A 15,042-nucleotide genomic window follows, 5' to 3' on the forward strand; every position below is an offset into this window, starting at 1 on the left:
TGATGTCAAAACATCAAATTTCTACACAGTCAGAGAAAGTAAATGTGTGCGTCCTGCTCATAATTCAGTCTTAAAAACAAAGCGAAACCTTCAGTGTTTGTATAATGTTTTTGAGAAATGGCGTTCAAAGGAATTGGATGCCATAAGGTCACAGTGACCTTTAATCTAATCAGTTCATCCATGAGTCTGAAGTTAAGGAAATTCCCTCAATGCATTTCTGAGATATCGCATTCATGAGAATGGGGTGCCCTGAGATCACAGTGACCTTGACCTATGACTACCAAAACCTAATTAGTTCATCACTGAGTCAAAGTGAACATTTATAAGTAATATGGTTAAGATTAGGGGTGGGACAAAATATCAATACGGCAATATATCGTTGTCCTTCCTCGTGCAATACGAGTAAACAGATTTCCCTGCCAATTTGACTCCCCAACGTTGCTACTTAATGGCTCCTGGCGTGGCACTTATCATATGAATGAGGGAAACTTTAAACGGAAGTATTTCACCGAAAAAGCTCTTCCAGCTATTTATGAGACAAGAGGAAAGGTGGAGGATGCACTCCTGTCTGCAGAGGGAATTGCGCTCATCTGGCCACAGAGTCCTACTTGACAATCACTGCCCATTTTATTGATGACAGGCACTCCTACATGCTACAAACAAGGGGGGAATGACACGAGACTCATACCGGTACTAATCACTGCTCAGAGAAGTGCACTCACCTCCAAGCATGCTGATCAGTTGCTGTTCCTGAAGAAGAACATGCATATTTGAGGATGAATTGAAATGTGCTCAGGTTTACACAATACAAGTTTATTCAAAGCACTAAAATGTTCTCAGGTTTATGTAAACGCAAGCTGGTAAACTATGATGTTCCAGATTTATATAAAACAAGTTGATAAGCAGGTAAATGTGTCAAGATATACATAAAAACAAGTTTATCATGCTTTAAAAAGTTTAAGCACTCAAATGTGTCATGGTTTACTTAAAAGCCAAGTTTGTTAAGCTTCTAAAAAGTATAAGCATAAAATGTGTACAGGTTTACATATACAAGTTGGTTATGCTTGCAAAGCACTAAAATTTGTACTTTTTTATGTGCCTTTTATAAAGAAATGGGTATTTATTACACTAATTTGTTTTCATAGTTGTTCTATAGTTCTGTAAATGTAATTTACAGACTGAAAAAGTTGTTCTGCTTCAGAACTGTCTCGTTTTCAGTCAGTGTGTTTGTAAAAGAGGCACTATGCTATGACTTTATGCACTTTTGGTCCGGGTTTCATCTCATCGTTTTTGTCAAATTATGTAAAACTGACACCAAATTGCAGTGAATAAAAAGAGAAATCCTGAACTTTACCTTTTTACGGGCATTTTGTATTCTTCAGTTTGACAGATATGACGTATCATTATATGACTTGCAATATATCAATTATGGCAGAATCGCTGTATTGTGATATAATCGGTATCTTGGGCCAGATGGGACATTTCCAACATGCAAATAGGTGATTTCTCTTGCGTTACTGTGGCAATCCTTGTATTATCATAACATTATTTGCCATTTATCTGGTGGAATTAAATAAGCATGGACGCTCGCAATTCATTCACAACTTAAAGCTTGAGTCAGATCACCAAATAAAAAAGAACACTGCTTAATTATCTGAACACTACTTTATCGGCTAAAAATAGCAACCTGTGCTTCTACCCTCCAAGTATGCACTGATATTAGAGGAGCAGTACCAAGTGCAGCAACTTCACTGCTGCACTTTGGTTAATTTCAAAGAGGGTAATACACCATTGAAATACGTCAAAAAATACAGGACTGTCATGTATAAGCCAGTTAGTCACCGAAACACCAGCAAAGTAGAGGTGATTTTTTTCTGCTTATTATAAAGAAAAAAGGCCATAATTCTGTGAAACAACAGAGAGTTCTCATAACTGTCTGTGAAAGTCCATGTAGAATGATAGGACTGTAAGTAGCTGTGCTGGGTAGCTTGTGTCCATGGTGCCTCCAGCTGATCAATGAGAAATGACGCTACCTCCAGAGGGAGATGGAGGACTGATTCTTTCCACTGTACAGCCCCATGCATTTTACCGTACACCTACTTATCACAATGCAATCCAGCTTGTGTGGCAGCTAAATGCTTTCATAGTTTCCAACAAGCGCCAACTTCCAGAGCTGAAAAATGAAGCCAATGCAGAAGTACCAAAAACTGCAGTTTCTCGAATGGCCGCTTGAGGCTGACTCCAAAAAACATGTCAATCCCTGCAAGCTCTGGGGAAGACAGGCAAAGCCTGAAGCTTCTGGAGGAGAACACAGAGAGTCCAGGAGAGTACAGAGTTTGGTTTTAAACTTTTGAGCTTAAAAACTGGATTCATCTTCACTCTTGCCCGCCATAACAAGCCACGGAGTTACAGAAATCCAATGCAATGTCCAAGAACTCTCTTGTTTGACTGTTGGATGGAGGAGAAATGTGGGGAAAAGAAAAGAAACAGATAGGATAACAGAAAGAAACTGGTGAGTCTTCTTGGGTCAGATTGAACTCAGACAGACACACAGTCCCTCTGTGCTCTTTGTTGCTTGTTATCTTGCAGCTAATGTACAAGGTATTCTGGCTCTTTGAGGTAATAAACCCCTGCATAAATTACGTGAGGTGAAAATCACAAATCTTATTGTGTGAACACTGAGAGCTTGTTGGCGTTAGCTAGCTTGGTATCTTCTAGCTAATTAGGCTTGCTTCAGCGCCACCCACACTCCACTTCCATTTTTGATTAGCTGGTAGTTAGGTGGAGTCAGGCACTGCCAAAATGGCTAGGGGCTCTGTTCACTTTTTTATACAGTCAATGCTTTCCACACATGAACATTTTAATTTTTGTAAAATTCAGATACATTCACATTGTAAGGGTTGTCTGTCTGTCTTGCTCACTACACTGACACAAACACACAGTGAAAAAAAATAATGAATAAAAAAACTAGACCAACCCGCTTCTTTTAAAACCATATGGTTCAAGGAAAGCCATACTTTTGCATACCTGCTGCATGTACAGTTGTCAGTAGCCTGGTAAGTACAGTGCATGTAAACGCCCTGAGTGAAGACTTCTCATCCACTAACAGCCCTCTGATGGGATGTCCCATTGCTTACTGTCAAACTGTACTGAGCTACATGATAAGAAGGACAGGTAATATGCTCTGCTTATCATTTTAAAAATGTAGCATCAGATTTTGCAGTAACTTGGTAATTAATGGTATTCATAATTCACCATTCTTCATTCACACCCCTACCCCACACACAACTACTTACCCCACATAAACATATTCAGACACTTGCCCTCCACTTCTACATGGAATTTTTTTCAACATGAGGGAAAGACGTGTCCTGATAAAAACGGAGGGTGTGCTCCATCAAATGACTGTCAACATTTGCTTAGGGTTAGTGCAAGTGTGTTCTTACTTTAGGAAGAGCTGAGATTTAGCCTCCATCAGCTCTACTCCATCTCCCTCCTCTGGCTGCAGAGGAAGACCAGCTAAAAGAGACACTACTGCCTCCATACTGGCCTGGTCCAGGTCCCTACACACATGTACACGCACACACATGCACGCACACACACACACACACGCACACACACACACACACACACACACAGACGACAACAGTGAGAAGGGAGCCCTTTCAGTTCCTAAGAATGCATTAGTTAACTTGAGCACATAAACAGAGCTGCACCTAGTCAGACACTTGATGTCATCATCGGCAGCTTGGTTGGAGGTTCCCATCACCCAGTCGGTCAGATACTCCACCATCTTGTTCCTATAAACAACAGAGAAAGACGACAGCATGAATTAAACCTTTCAACAGGGTGAGGGGAAAATAAAATAGTGTCTGTTGGACAAGTGAGGAAAACATAAAACCTTAAACCAGGGTTTACGTTTGTCATTACTTCCTTACCCAGTGATGTTGATAGATTTTCAATGGGTCCCCAACAAAAATCGTGATTTCTGACAAGTTGTTAACCTTATACACCTTGTTAAACTCATAATTCAGGTTATTTGGTTATAATTATGCTTATACTATTTGTTTGATGAAAATGTATCTGAAAATAAACAAATGCATTCAGAAATTTAAAACACTGCCACATCTAGGCCTGCCCCCTAAGACCGATTTTGTCAGTCAGAGTACATCACAAAAACAGGATAAAACATAGAAGCATAGAAAAATGCACAGGGATAACACCTCAATGAGGAATTATATATAAAGGGAACCATACTTATACTTTTGAATTAGCTGCTGCATTAGTTAAAATAATCTAACTGACAACATGTGCTGGTGGTTAGCTGATGAGAGAAGCTGCAATTTAGGGGCACCAAATCCTAATCTGGCCTGGGGCACCAAAATGTGTAGCACCAGTGCTTTTATTACTGAACTATGTGCAGGAAGCACATTTTACAGTCTCTGAAATGTGATTGTTTCACATCACAGTTGACATAGAAAGGCGTCACAAGGCGAGTCTGAGGCTGCAAGTAAAACAGACTGATGTAGGATGATAAAGAAGTATAGTGTGGCGCTGAACTGAAAAAAGACAAATAGTTGAATTATTTTATTGAACAGCAAAATCTGATTGGACTGATGAAATCCTGGTCACATCATGATCCTGATACACTTGTCTACAAAATTAAAAAAAAAAAAAAAAAGTAGTTTATTTCTTTGGTTTCAACAAGGTGCATCTCCTGATCGGTAAAGCGTCAGCCATCATCATCATCACAAGAGAATACTGAATCGATCAGAGCTGATTATTCCTGATAGTGACCCATTTAGTTAATTTACCAATACCAAGTTTTGACCAAGTAGCTTTGACTGTTGACATTTTTGCAGTACAAAGTATCATGTCAAGGTGATTGAGATATGCACACAGTATGCAGGTGGTCTGAAATGGTGACCAGCAGATTTTTTGTTTCCTTTAATAATTATTTCAATATGGATTTGTTGTTCACAATGTAGCACTATCAGGGTTAAAAAATGGTGCATCCCCTGGACGCATGGTTAGTGACTTCACTGCGTCCTTTCCAATTTGAATGTGTCACAGACGCAGGACGTGTACCGAGCAACATCACTGCTTACCCTTTGAATTTGTTTCATTAATATGTTTATATCCTGCCTAGAGTTCTGAAAAATCCCACCCAAATATGTTTTAAGATGTATAAAAAATACTCTACTTTGAATAATTTGCGTCTGATATGGTTTTTCGACAAAATAATTTGATTATCTTGATAACATCCTTAAAATGATATCAACTCCTTTTCCCTCATTTAAAATTTCAGAACCTATGAATAAAATCACTCGTAAAATAATAGCTTGTTTGTCAAATCACATAGGAGTAAATCCTAGGAGGACAGGGGGGCATGAGTCCCATCCTGGGAAAAATTAAATTTGCCTCCCCAGTTTATCACTGTAACCACAACTAGCAGTGTTGGCAGGAGCAATGTTGTTTAGCGGGCAGGGTGAAGGAGTTTTTGTTAGCAGAGTTACAGCACTATTTTTGGTGTCCAACTTAGGATATATGTAGTTGTGCCCTCCAGTTGATAGTAAATTTTCACCCCTGCAGGTCTGAATTTTCAGATTTGTTAAAACAACTGGCTCATCACACCTCATATTTACTTTACTTTGCAAATGTACAAAAAAAAGTGTGTGTGCGTGACACCTCAGCTACAACTCGATCCTAGGGGAAACACTGTTCTACACAGTGAAGCTCAAGCATCAAACTGTAGGAACAAGAAATACACACTTCTGACTTTCTGAGGGTCTTAGTCAAAAAGTGTCATCAAGGTGGCCTTATAATTGACCTGTAAACATCCAGAGGGATGTGTGTATGCCTAAAAATCAGCCGTTGTCACTGACCTGAACTTCATCTCCTGGCAGAAAGACAGGTCATCTCGTCTCTCCATCATCACCTCCACCAGCTGGCATAGCTTGGTTTTGATCTGGATCGCATGGACAACGTTGCCAAGGATGCGCACATACCTGATAGATGGAGCACAGGCCGGTACACCTCAGATCACTACATTCTGTCTTTAAGTCATAATACAATGAAATTTGCCTGTCAGCATGTTAGCCAATTTTCCACAAGTTCTGGCATCTAAAAACATTTAGAGGAAGTCTATACTTCAAGCACATTAAATTCAAAACCTGAGTAGGCTTTCTTTTTCACTAATTACTTGGTGTTTTAAACACTGAATGTTGGATTTCCAAATGTTCCTTTGCCGCTTCTATGTTTTGATGAACATAAGATAATTTTCAACTCCAGTGAAGAATAAAGATGAATTATTTTATCCTATAGGAATTTAAAAATAGATGACAAATACTGGATGTACAAAATGATATTTCATTTTTTTCTCTGGTCATTTTTCTGTTACTTTTTTTTCCTTGTTATTTTTTAATCACTGCTGTAAGCATTCAAAGTATTCACATTGCATGGAAGAGCCTGCCTTTCCAAGCAATATTCAAATCTGCCTTTATACTCACAGGAGTTGATAGTAATACAGAGATCACATGTCAAAGAGGATAGTGGACATATTTTCCTAACAGCTATTGGCTCACGGCCTAACTTACTGAAGAGGCTAACAGACTGGTTGGCCAGATGATAACATGATATGAAAGCAATTTTTTCAGCAGAAGACCAGCTACAAGGCGTCAACACCGCTCCTAATGTATCATTTCAAACAGTAGTCTGAAATCTGCAGTAAAAGGTCCCAGCAGTCACCACAGAGTGTTGCCAAAATCAACACAGCATAAAACTAAAGAATTATAACCTTTTACTTTCGATGCTTCTGCCTATTTAATATCAGTGCACTGCACAGAGTCTGAATGAAGACTGGACACAAGCTGTAGCAATATAGGTGAGCACTGCGTACTCCACTGTGACAGATACTGGGCCATTGGGAGTACTGACCTGACCAAGTTGAGCATCATGGTCTCGATGCTGGCCTGTCCCAGGTGTTCCGAGCTGCCCTCAGTGTGGTTATCTAACAGGTTCTTCATGATGGCTATGGTCTGCTCCACAAACTGGGTGTTAGTGTCATTGATAGGAACCTGGAAACAAGAGAACCACCGAGTACACTTCAAAATACCACACACATGTTAAAACACCACCCACCAAAAATACTTAATAGTACCATAATACAGCAGGCTCATTAACCCTCTTTGAATTTTAGAGGCTTGGGTATTGAACAAAGGATCAGACATTTTTCACAAGATATGCTGTTACAAATCAGTTTATAGATTTTATGCAGATGGTGTCATTTTTCAACTATGCATCAAACAAAATTAAATGATGATACGGTGGGGCAGAAGGCAGATACAGTCCAAGAAACCTAAAGATTCATATCAGTTTGGAAAAACCTAATTTATACATTATTTACTACTTTTTAATTGCTCTAATATTGTATCAACACAGACAAATGTGGGATTGGGTTAATATTTGTCCACCAACAATGTCTTAAATTTATACCATTTGCTTTTAAACAAATTCAGTTCAGTAAGTGTACACATACAAGTAATTTGACTCCAGTTTTAAGTTGCTCTTAGTGAACTTTCACACACTTTCAAGCCAAACTGTGAGTTTTCAAGTACTGAAACTATTGTAAGTATTCATTTTCATAAGAACTTCCATAACACTACTCACCGGTCCCTGTGTGTCAAAGAACTTCCCAATGCTGTTCCTCAGCTTGTTGAAGAGCATGGGGTAGAGGGCAGGGCTGAGCTCCAGCCCCAGCAAGTCTTTGACGTTAGTGCGAACATGGAGGCCAACCCTGTCGTGGCCACAAACCAGCAGGGCCAGCAGCCGGTCCAGGAAGCGGCTGACGGGTGTCTCATTGGAGGCTGAAGAAGAACAGGAGGAAGCGGAGGTCACTGGGTTGGACACATCGCAGGGGCCCATGGAGATCATGGAGTGTTTGCGCTCGCTCATAGGGCCCATAGGTGGGCTGTAGGTGGCTGGGCCGGGGGTGCTGCGCTGCTGGAGACATACACCACCCAGAGCACACAGGAAGCCCGTCATGTTGATCCACTCCTGCTGTGGGGGGATATAGAGACATTGAAGACCAGGAGCACAATACCAGAGAAACTATATCTGTGCATCAGTGTGTATTATTCTATACCGTTTCACGGTGTACACAATGCACAGTTTCACACTTTTAATCACAGCTCGACCTCTAGACCAATTTAAAATATGGGTACCCAAACTGTTGCCAACTTAGCAAATGTCATGCCAAATATAGTATCTTTTGAGATTCTTTAAGAACTTTCATTTAAAAAAAGGGCTGAGCAAAAGATATAAGCTCCCCTGCAGCTGTGCACGGGTGGATTGGAGAAGAGCAGCAACTGAAGCCTATCATTGCCTTGGAAACTCTGCCTGAGTTTTTGTCTTAAATGATTTAACTCAAATACTTAACAACTCTATTATTCTACTTGATTCTATTCAAAACGTTTAGAAAAATGAGTTTATACAGGTATCTGAATGTGTTCTATGCATGGTATTTCAGTCAGTCTGTGCAGTACATACAACACAAGCCCCATTCACACTGCCCTTTCAGTGCGGCAATCATGCGCCGATTCTCCGCCTCGCCGTCTGTGTGAAAGTTTCAGATGCGGATGGGGGAACAGTTTCGCATTGGCTCTGATCCGTAAATGGAAAAGCCGGCAGCGTGGAACAAGGGTGTGTCGGTCTGATGGTGATCACAGTCTGACAGCTAAACAGATCCTTCACTCATCAAATCCTTCACTTACATGAGGAAAAAAATACTGCAGTCATCCTGTCTGTCCTGCTGACCCTTTGTCACATTTCTGCCTGAAAAACAGCGTCTGTCCCCGGCAGCAGAGCCAGGCGGCTCCTGCAGTTGAATGGTGATGATTATGTGACGCGATTCAGAGCAAAAAACTTTAACTCACCACGTCTTTGTCGCCTTCCATTATTTTGTTGTTGTAGTTACCGTCTCTGGCAACTTGTATTGAAAAATCACGGCGACAGTCAGCCCTCTTCACAGAGACTTCAGTGAACTTTTCCCTCAGAAAACAGCCCCGCGAGTGAGAGTCAGACAGCGTCCGCTGTTTACTGAAGGTGATTATGTAATTATGTGATTTAGAGCAATAAAATTTAACTTTGACACTTTCCAGGATGCATGGTGGATCAGGATCTCAATCACTACACATTATAACAGCATCCATATGATTATAAACAGTCGCAGATACATGTTTAGATTAACAGGTGGAAACGGGAGAAACGCGCTGAAAAATAACACACGGATATCAACGTCATGACGTGTACCATCATGCCTCTTTTGGTTGGAGCGGCTTTAAGGCGGCGCTGCTTGGTTCAGTGTAAACAAACAAAGGCGGTGTAAAAGCAAGCCTTCACTGCGGCGATAATGCGGAGTCTCTGTGTGAAAAGGGCTAGAGTCTATACAAAGTTTGGCAAATTACAGGTAGATTTAGACTCATGGATGAGATGATGGCAGCTTAAATGATATAACATTACCTGATGACAAATGCTTGTTAAAATTTTGAAAACGTTGAAAATAGTTGTACAAGTGTATAGTTATGACTCATGTTTAACACTCTGTAAGACTGGTGTTGGAAAACCTGAGCTTCAGTTAGCTGTTTTTAAGCCAGTCAGCCAGTTAGAAGGTTTGCTGTGTGAGGGTGCACAAACTACACAACTCATCTCAGATCAGGTGTACTGATTCTGAGGTTATAGACTGCAATAAATTATGGCAGTCTTGCAATAAAATCATGCAAGAGTTTACTGTGGGCCACTGTGGACTTGTAAATGTGGTGTATTATTCCTCAGACACATGTGCATGTATCAAATAAAGAGTACAGAGTGTATTGAGTCACAAGGAAGGTTTGGCTGAAAAATGGAATGTGAATTAAGTTTTAATTCACAAGAATATCAATAACATCACATGTCAAGTGAGAACATCACACAATTACCCAGAGAGCACCATACTTAACTGAAATACCTAAATTGGCAATAGACAACTTTTTTGCTTCAATTCATCATTCTGAAATGAATACTGGGTGCACAGTGTAATGGCTGCAGAAAAATGACACCACCTGCTTATAGATTGGTTCCCTATAAGCCTTGCTTTCACTATGCTACTAAGACTGCCACTGGGCTTGATTCCTTATGCAAAAACGAAAGTTGAATTACGACCAATTCTTAAAATCAATACTTGACATGAAATGTCTTCAGACTGATAAAATCAAACAGGTAGTGGGGAGCTGTGGTTTCTTTTGTTATTAACTTGACATTTATATTACATTATTGTAATATCACTTAAGGCTGCAACTGAACTCTTGTGCCGTTTTTTTCTGAATTTACTCACCTCCACCTGCTAACCTATGAGCTGCAGGACCTCCTGCTCTGTGTCTACCTCTCTGCCTGTGTGTATATTTTGTGCATCTATGATGAGTCTTGCTATGTCTCTCCATCTCTTTTTCACTCGTCATTAAGAATTTTATTAACAATGTCATTCTGTGTGTGTATTTGCGTCTGCTATATGTTCGAATACTGTGGTACCATCTGGGACAGTTCACAAAAGGGTTAAGACGGGTCTCTGAACGGCTTGAACTTGGATGAAAACGGATTTCGTGCCAACTCAAGGGTTTTAATCTCGAATCAAAGAAATCTGTTGAAGATGGGCGAATGTGGTTTAAGTTGTAATCTTCACTAAACCTTTTGTTTCCTAATGCTGCACACAGCAAACACCGGAAGCTCCTCTATGTTTCAACTGAATCACACCAGTTTCGTCTGAAATATAACATTTGCTCATAACTCCACACTCAAAAAAACAAAGAGGTACACAGGAGAGAGATCCCTTCAGTAACATGCTTACCTGCCCATCATCGGCCTTGTTTTTGGGGAAGTTGAGAATCTGTTTGGTAGCCTGGTCCCATTTAGAATATGTGTCCTCCCAAGCCTGAAGATGGAACCAACAGACAATGAACTGGACATCACCAATAGCGCACAAACAGGTGAGAGAAAACCGACTAATGAAAAATGCTAACCTGACATCATATAAGTATTAGAGATGCATCGATTGCAATTTTCTTGGCCAATTTCAATTTCTGATTTTTTTTTTGGTGATTCCAATTTCAGCAGTAGATTTTCTTTCTAAGAATTATAATTGACAGCATACACAAAAATATGCATGTTTATAATAAAACACTGACTATTAAATAGGCCCAACTCATACATTTTCTTCAAAACTGCACCAGGTTACAGCACCTTCTCTCACTCTCACTAAAACAAATTTTAAAATAAGGTGCTCTGTCACTGGACAGAGGTTTTTGGTACAAATATCATCCAACTGAAAATAGACTGCAGAATATCCCACTTTATTTAACATGTTGTATGGCACTTTATTTAGTTACTCAAATGGTTGAAATGGCGCTGCAGTTAAAAGTTTACCTCCCTGGTTCAGACAACGGAGCCTCCGTATTGTTGTTTTTGCATTTATAATCATCAACTACAATATTGTACTTTACACCAACAGATCTATATAACAACACATGGTGTCATCAACTTGAGTAACATCCGTGTTTCTGCTCCGCTCCATGTCTATGTGGACTACTGCGGTGAAACACAGGCAGGCAGCAGAGGAGAAAGGCATAAATGAGGGCAAAACGCAGCAAAGACCCTCACAATGAGCTAAAATGAAAGGAGTGTGTATAAATTAGGTAAATAACATAAAATATTTAATTTCTCTCTTTCAGTTCGGGCTGGCAGAATCAGATATCTCTGACACTGACCAGCTGGTCACCATTAATTGCCGGTCATGCCTCACATGCTATGGGCAGTTAAAACAAAATCCTGTCTGCAAAACATTTCAGTTTTAGAGTGGAGATTTTTCATAGAAATATTTGTTTCTTAGAAAACTTTAACACTATTTCTTATTCTCTAACTCATTTCTCTAAAAAATATGTACTGCTTTCTTTATTTCATTTTATAAATTAAATAGGTGCAGTCTGACACCACACAAGCATCATCTAACAGTGATGAATGAGGGTGAACCATTTAAATAAAACAATAAAACCTGCTAAAGTTTGAGCTGAATGTTACCTCAATGTTTCCTGGTGTGGGGTGCTCTACCCTCCTTAGCAAAGCCATCACCCTCTTCTGCAAGGTGGACCGGCCTGTGGAGACAAGAACCAAACTGTTTATTGAAATTAACAGTTAAAGTCCTCAAGTTAGCAACACATGTAGAACTTTTACAAAGTTCCAGAGGGAGGAATGACATTCTGCTTGTGAATTGAATGATACACCATACTTTTTACATTCATAATATCCACTGTATCACCTGATCTCCATAATGTGGGGTTTTGGAACCAGGATGGACGAAGATATCCATCTTCAAGCTCGAACATCTCGGTTTCAATATACACTCTACAGTTCCAATTTTAATTTTTATATTCTACAGACCTCCAAAGCCAAACTGTTTTTATCTAAAAATAGTCAGAGTTTTTATCTCATTTTATGTCCAAGATTGACATGGTTCCTATTTTAGGCAATTTTAACATACATGTCTGCTGCCCTTATCACATATTTTATGGATATTATAGACTCTTTTAACCTTTCTAAGGCAAAACAAGTGCCCGAGCATTCAAAAGGCCACATCCTTGACTGGTTTTATTTTATGGTCTCAGCCCTTTTAACCTTGATACTAAGGATATCTGTGTGTCTAATACAAACTGGTTTTATTCAGTGTGGTTCTATCATTTTTACCAGTTTCTCACAGCTCACTAGTCCATCAACGGGTTTTTAACTGTACGTCTGCTAGCAAGTTTTCAGAGGTTTTTATGGCCACTTCTTTATTAATAGTAATAATAAAAATAATAATACATTTAATTTATATAGCACCTTTCAGGGTACGCTTAACAAAGTGGAACATACAAAACAAAGAATAGATGGGATAAACAAAAATACATATAAGATAAGGAACTAGAAAAATTGATTGTTGGGGCTGGACCTAGAGCAGATAGACCTTATTAAAGAGATAGGTTTTTAAGTCTTTTTTGAAGTTCTCCAGAGAAGTCTGTTTGCGGATTTCAGCTGGGAGAGTGTTCCAGAGAGTGGGGGCTGTCACACAGAAAGCTCTGTCGCCGAGGGTTTGCAGTTTGGTGTGAGGGATGGAGAGCTGGCGTGTGCCTGATGAGCGCAGCTTCCGAGACTGGGTATAGGGGTGGAGAAGGTCAAACGGGTACTGGGGGGTGAGGGAATGGAGAGATTTATAGGTCAGGAGGAGAATTTTGTAAGTGAGTTTAACTGCTTTTAATTCCAATTTTAACACAGAGGAGCTGGTCTCCCTTTTTAATCACATCTGTCAGATCACCCTAGACTTTGTTGCCCCCTACAGGGCTAAAAAGTAATCTAAACCACCACTGCCCTGGCTAAGTAAATCCACACAAGACCTAAAAAGAGACTGTAGGAGAAAGGAAAGAAAATGGAAGAAAACTGGTACACATGTATTTTATGAGATCTGGAAAGAAGCAATGGAAAAGTACGAAAAAGCAGTTAAAGAAGCAGGTCCAGGTCATGGTAATTCTATGTGCTGTATCGTAAGCAACTGGACGTGTTTCAGTTTCTTGAAGACGGTTCACCTCTCATCGAAGAGGATTCTTCAGTTCTAACTAACTGGAGGGGAGCTGCAGGCTTTTAAACTCTGTGTGGGAGTGTCCTTACAGAGTCTTTAAGGACACATGTGAGCTCTGAGTTTCAGAGTCATTAAGGCTACTTGTGGGTCGTTGACTTAACCGGCCTTCACGAGGGTTGCTAAGGCCAATTTCATTAATTTTTTTTTTTTTTTACATATAAGGTTAATGACATAAGACAACAGATTGACGACCATGTTTTACATACCACTAGATATATCTTTAATTAATTTAGCACCTTTAAACTCGGCTTCATTGTCATTTTTATCAGATACCATTTTACACATGAAATCAACCGCATGCAGCATTGACACAATCCCCACCAAATTTCTCAAAGAGGTTTTTCACACAGTTGGCCATATATGTTATTGTTTATTAAGAGCTCACTTTCTAACGGTCTTTTTCCATCCATTAAAGAAGCCTAATCTTGATCCCACTGTTCTCAATTTCAGGCCAATTTCTAAACTACCATTTTTATCCAAAGTCTTAGAGAAAGTGGTTTCAACTCATCTTTTAGCTTTTGTGTGTCATAATAACATCTTTGAGAAGTTCCAGTCAGGTTTTACAGCATTACATAGCACAGAAACTGCCCTCTTTAAGGTAATGAATGACCTCTTTTTAGCAGCTGACAAAGGAGAGAGCGCAATTTTAATTCTTTTAGATAAAAGTGCTGCTTTTGATACAGTAGATCATGCCATTTTAATCAACGGTCTCAAAACCTGGATGGTCAACAAGGGAACTGCTGTTGGTTGGTTTTATTCTTACCTTTTAGAAAGAACCTTTGCGGTCACCGTAGGTAATTACACATCATCTACAACCCAAATTGCCTGTGGTGTACCGTAAGGTTCGATTTTAGGTCCAATTTTATTTTCTATTTATATGCTCCCTCTTGGCCATATTATCCAACAACCAATTACTGCAACTCTCTCCTGTTCGGCATCAGCCAAAAATCTCTCTCCCACCTCCAACTTGTCCAGAATGCTGCTAGGCTTCTTGTTGGTTTTAATAGACAACATCACATCACTCCTATCCTTGCTTCTCTTCACTGGCTCAATGTCCATTTTAGAATTGATTTTAAGATTTTACTGATTACTTTTAAAGCTTGTCTCGGTCTTGCCCCAAGTTACATAGTTGAAATGCTGACCCCATATAAGCCTATTCGCAGCCTTAGATCCTTGAGTGGGACCCTTCTGGTCATTCCAAAGTCGAGACTGAAAATGAAGGATGACCACGCTTTTGCCTTCAGGGCCCCTCAACTTTGGAACGACCTACCTGAGGAGATAAGGATCGCAGAATCAGTGACCTCTTTTAAATCACTTCTTAAATCCCACTTTTATAGACTTACTTT

General features: G+C 39.7%; 1 protein-coding gene across 5 annotated transcripts in view; it reads right to left on the reverse strand.

The window, feature by feature from the left end:
- The window catches only part of nf1a (neurofibromin 1a), a 212,578-nt gene that overhangs the window by 88,588 nt on the left and 108,948 nt on the right, over positions 1 to 15,042 (reverse strand). For 4 of the 5 annotated variants that reach the window (XM_073480933.1, XM_073480948.1, XM_073480924.1 and 1 more), the window contains 7 exons: positions 12,106 to 12,179; positions 10,880 to 10,963; positions 7,669 to 8,058; positions 6,937 to 7,076; positions 5,886 to 6,008; positions 3,717 to 3,800; positions 3,447 to 3,563 (listed from right to left, as the gene is read on the reverse strand). In XM_073480933.1, coding sequence (XP_073337034.1) covers positions 3,447 to 3,563; positions 3,717 to 3,800; positions 5,886 to 6,008; positions 6,937 to 7,076; positions 7,669 to 8,058; positions 10,880 to 10,963; positions 12,106 to 12,179 — 1,012 coding nt within the window. The remainder of the gene's footprint in view (positions 1 to 3,446; positions 3,564 to 3,716; positions 3,801 to 5,885; positions 6,009 to 6,936; positions 7,077 to 7,668; positions 8,059 to 10,879; positions 10,964 to 12,105; positions 12,180 to 15,042) is intronic. The other variant, XM_073480939.1, reaches the window with a different exon arrangement.

The sequence above is a fragment of the Pagrus major genome, chromosome 2 (genome assembly GCF_040436345.1).
Source record: "Pagrus major chromosome 2, Pma_NU_1.0".
NCBI classification, from domain to species: domain Eukaryota; kingdom Metazoa; phylum Chordata; class Actinopteri; order Spariformes; family Sparidae; genus Pagrus; species Pagrus major.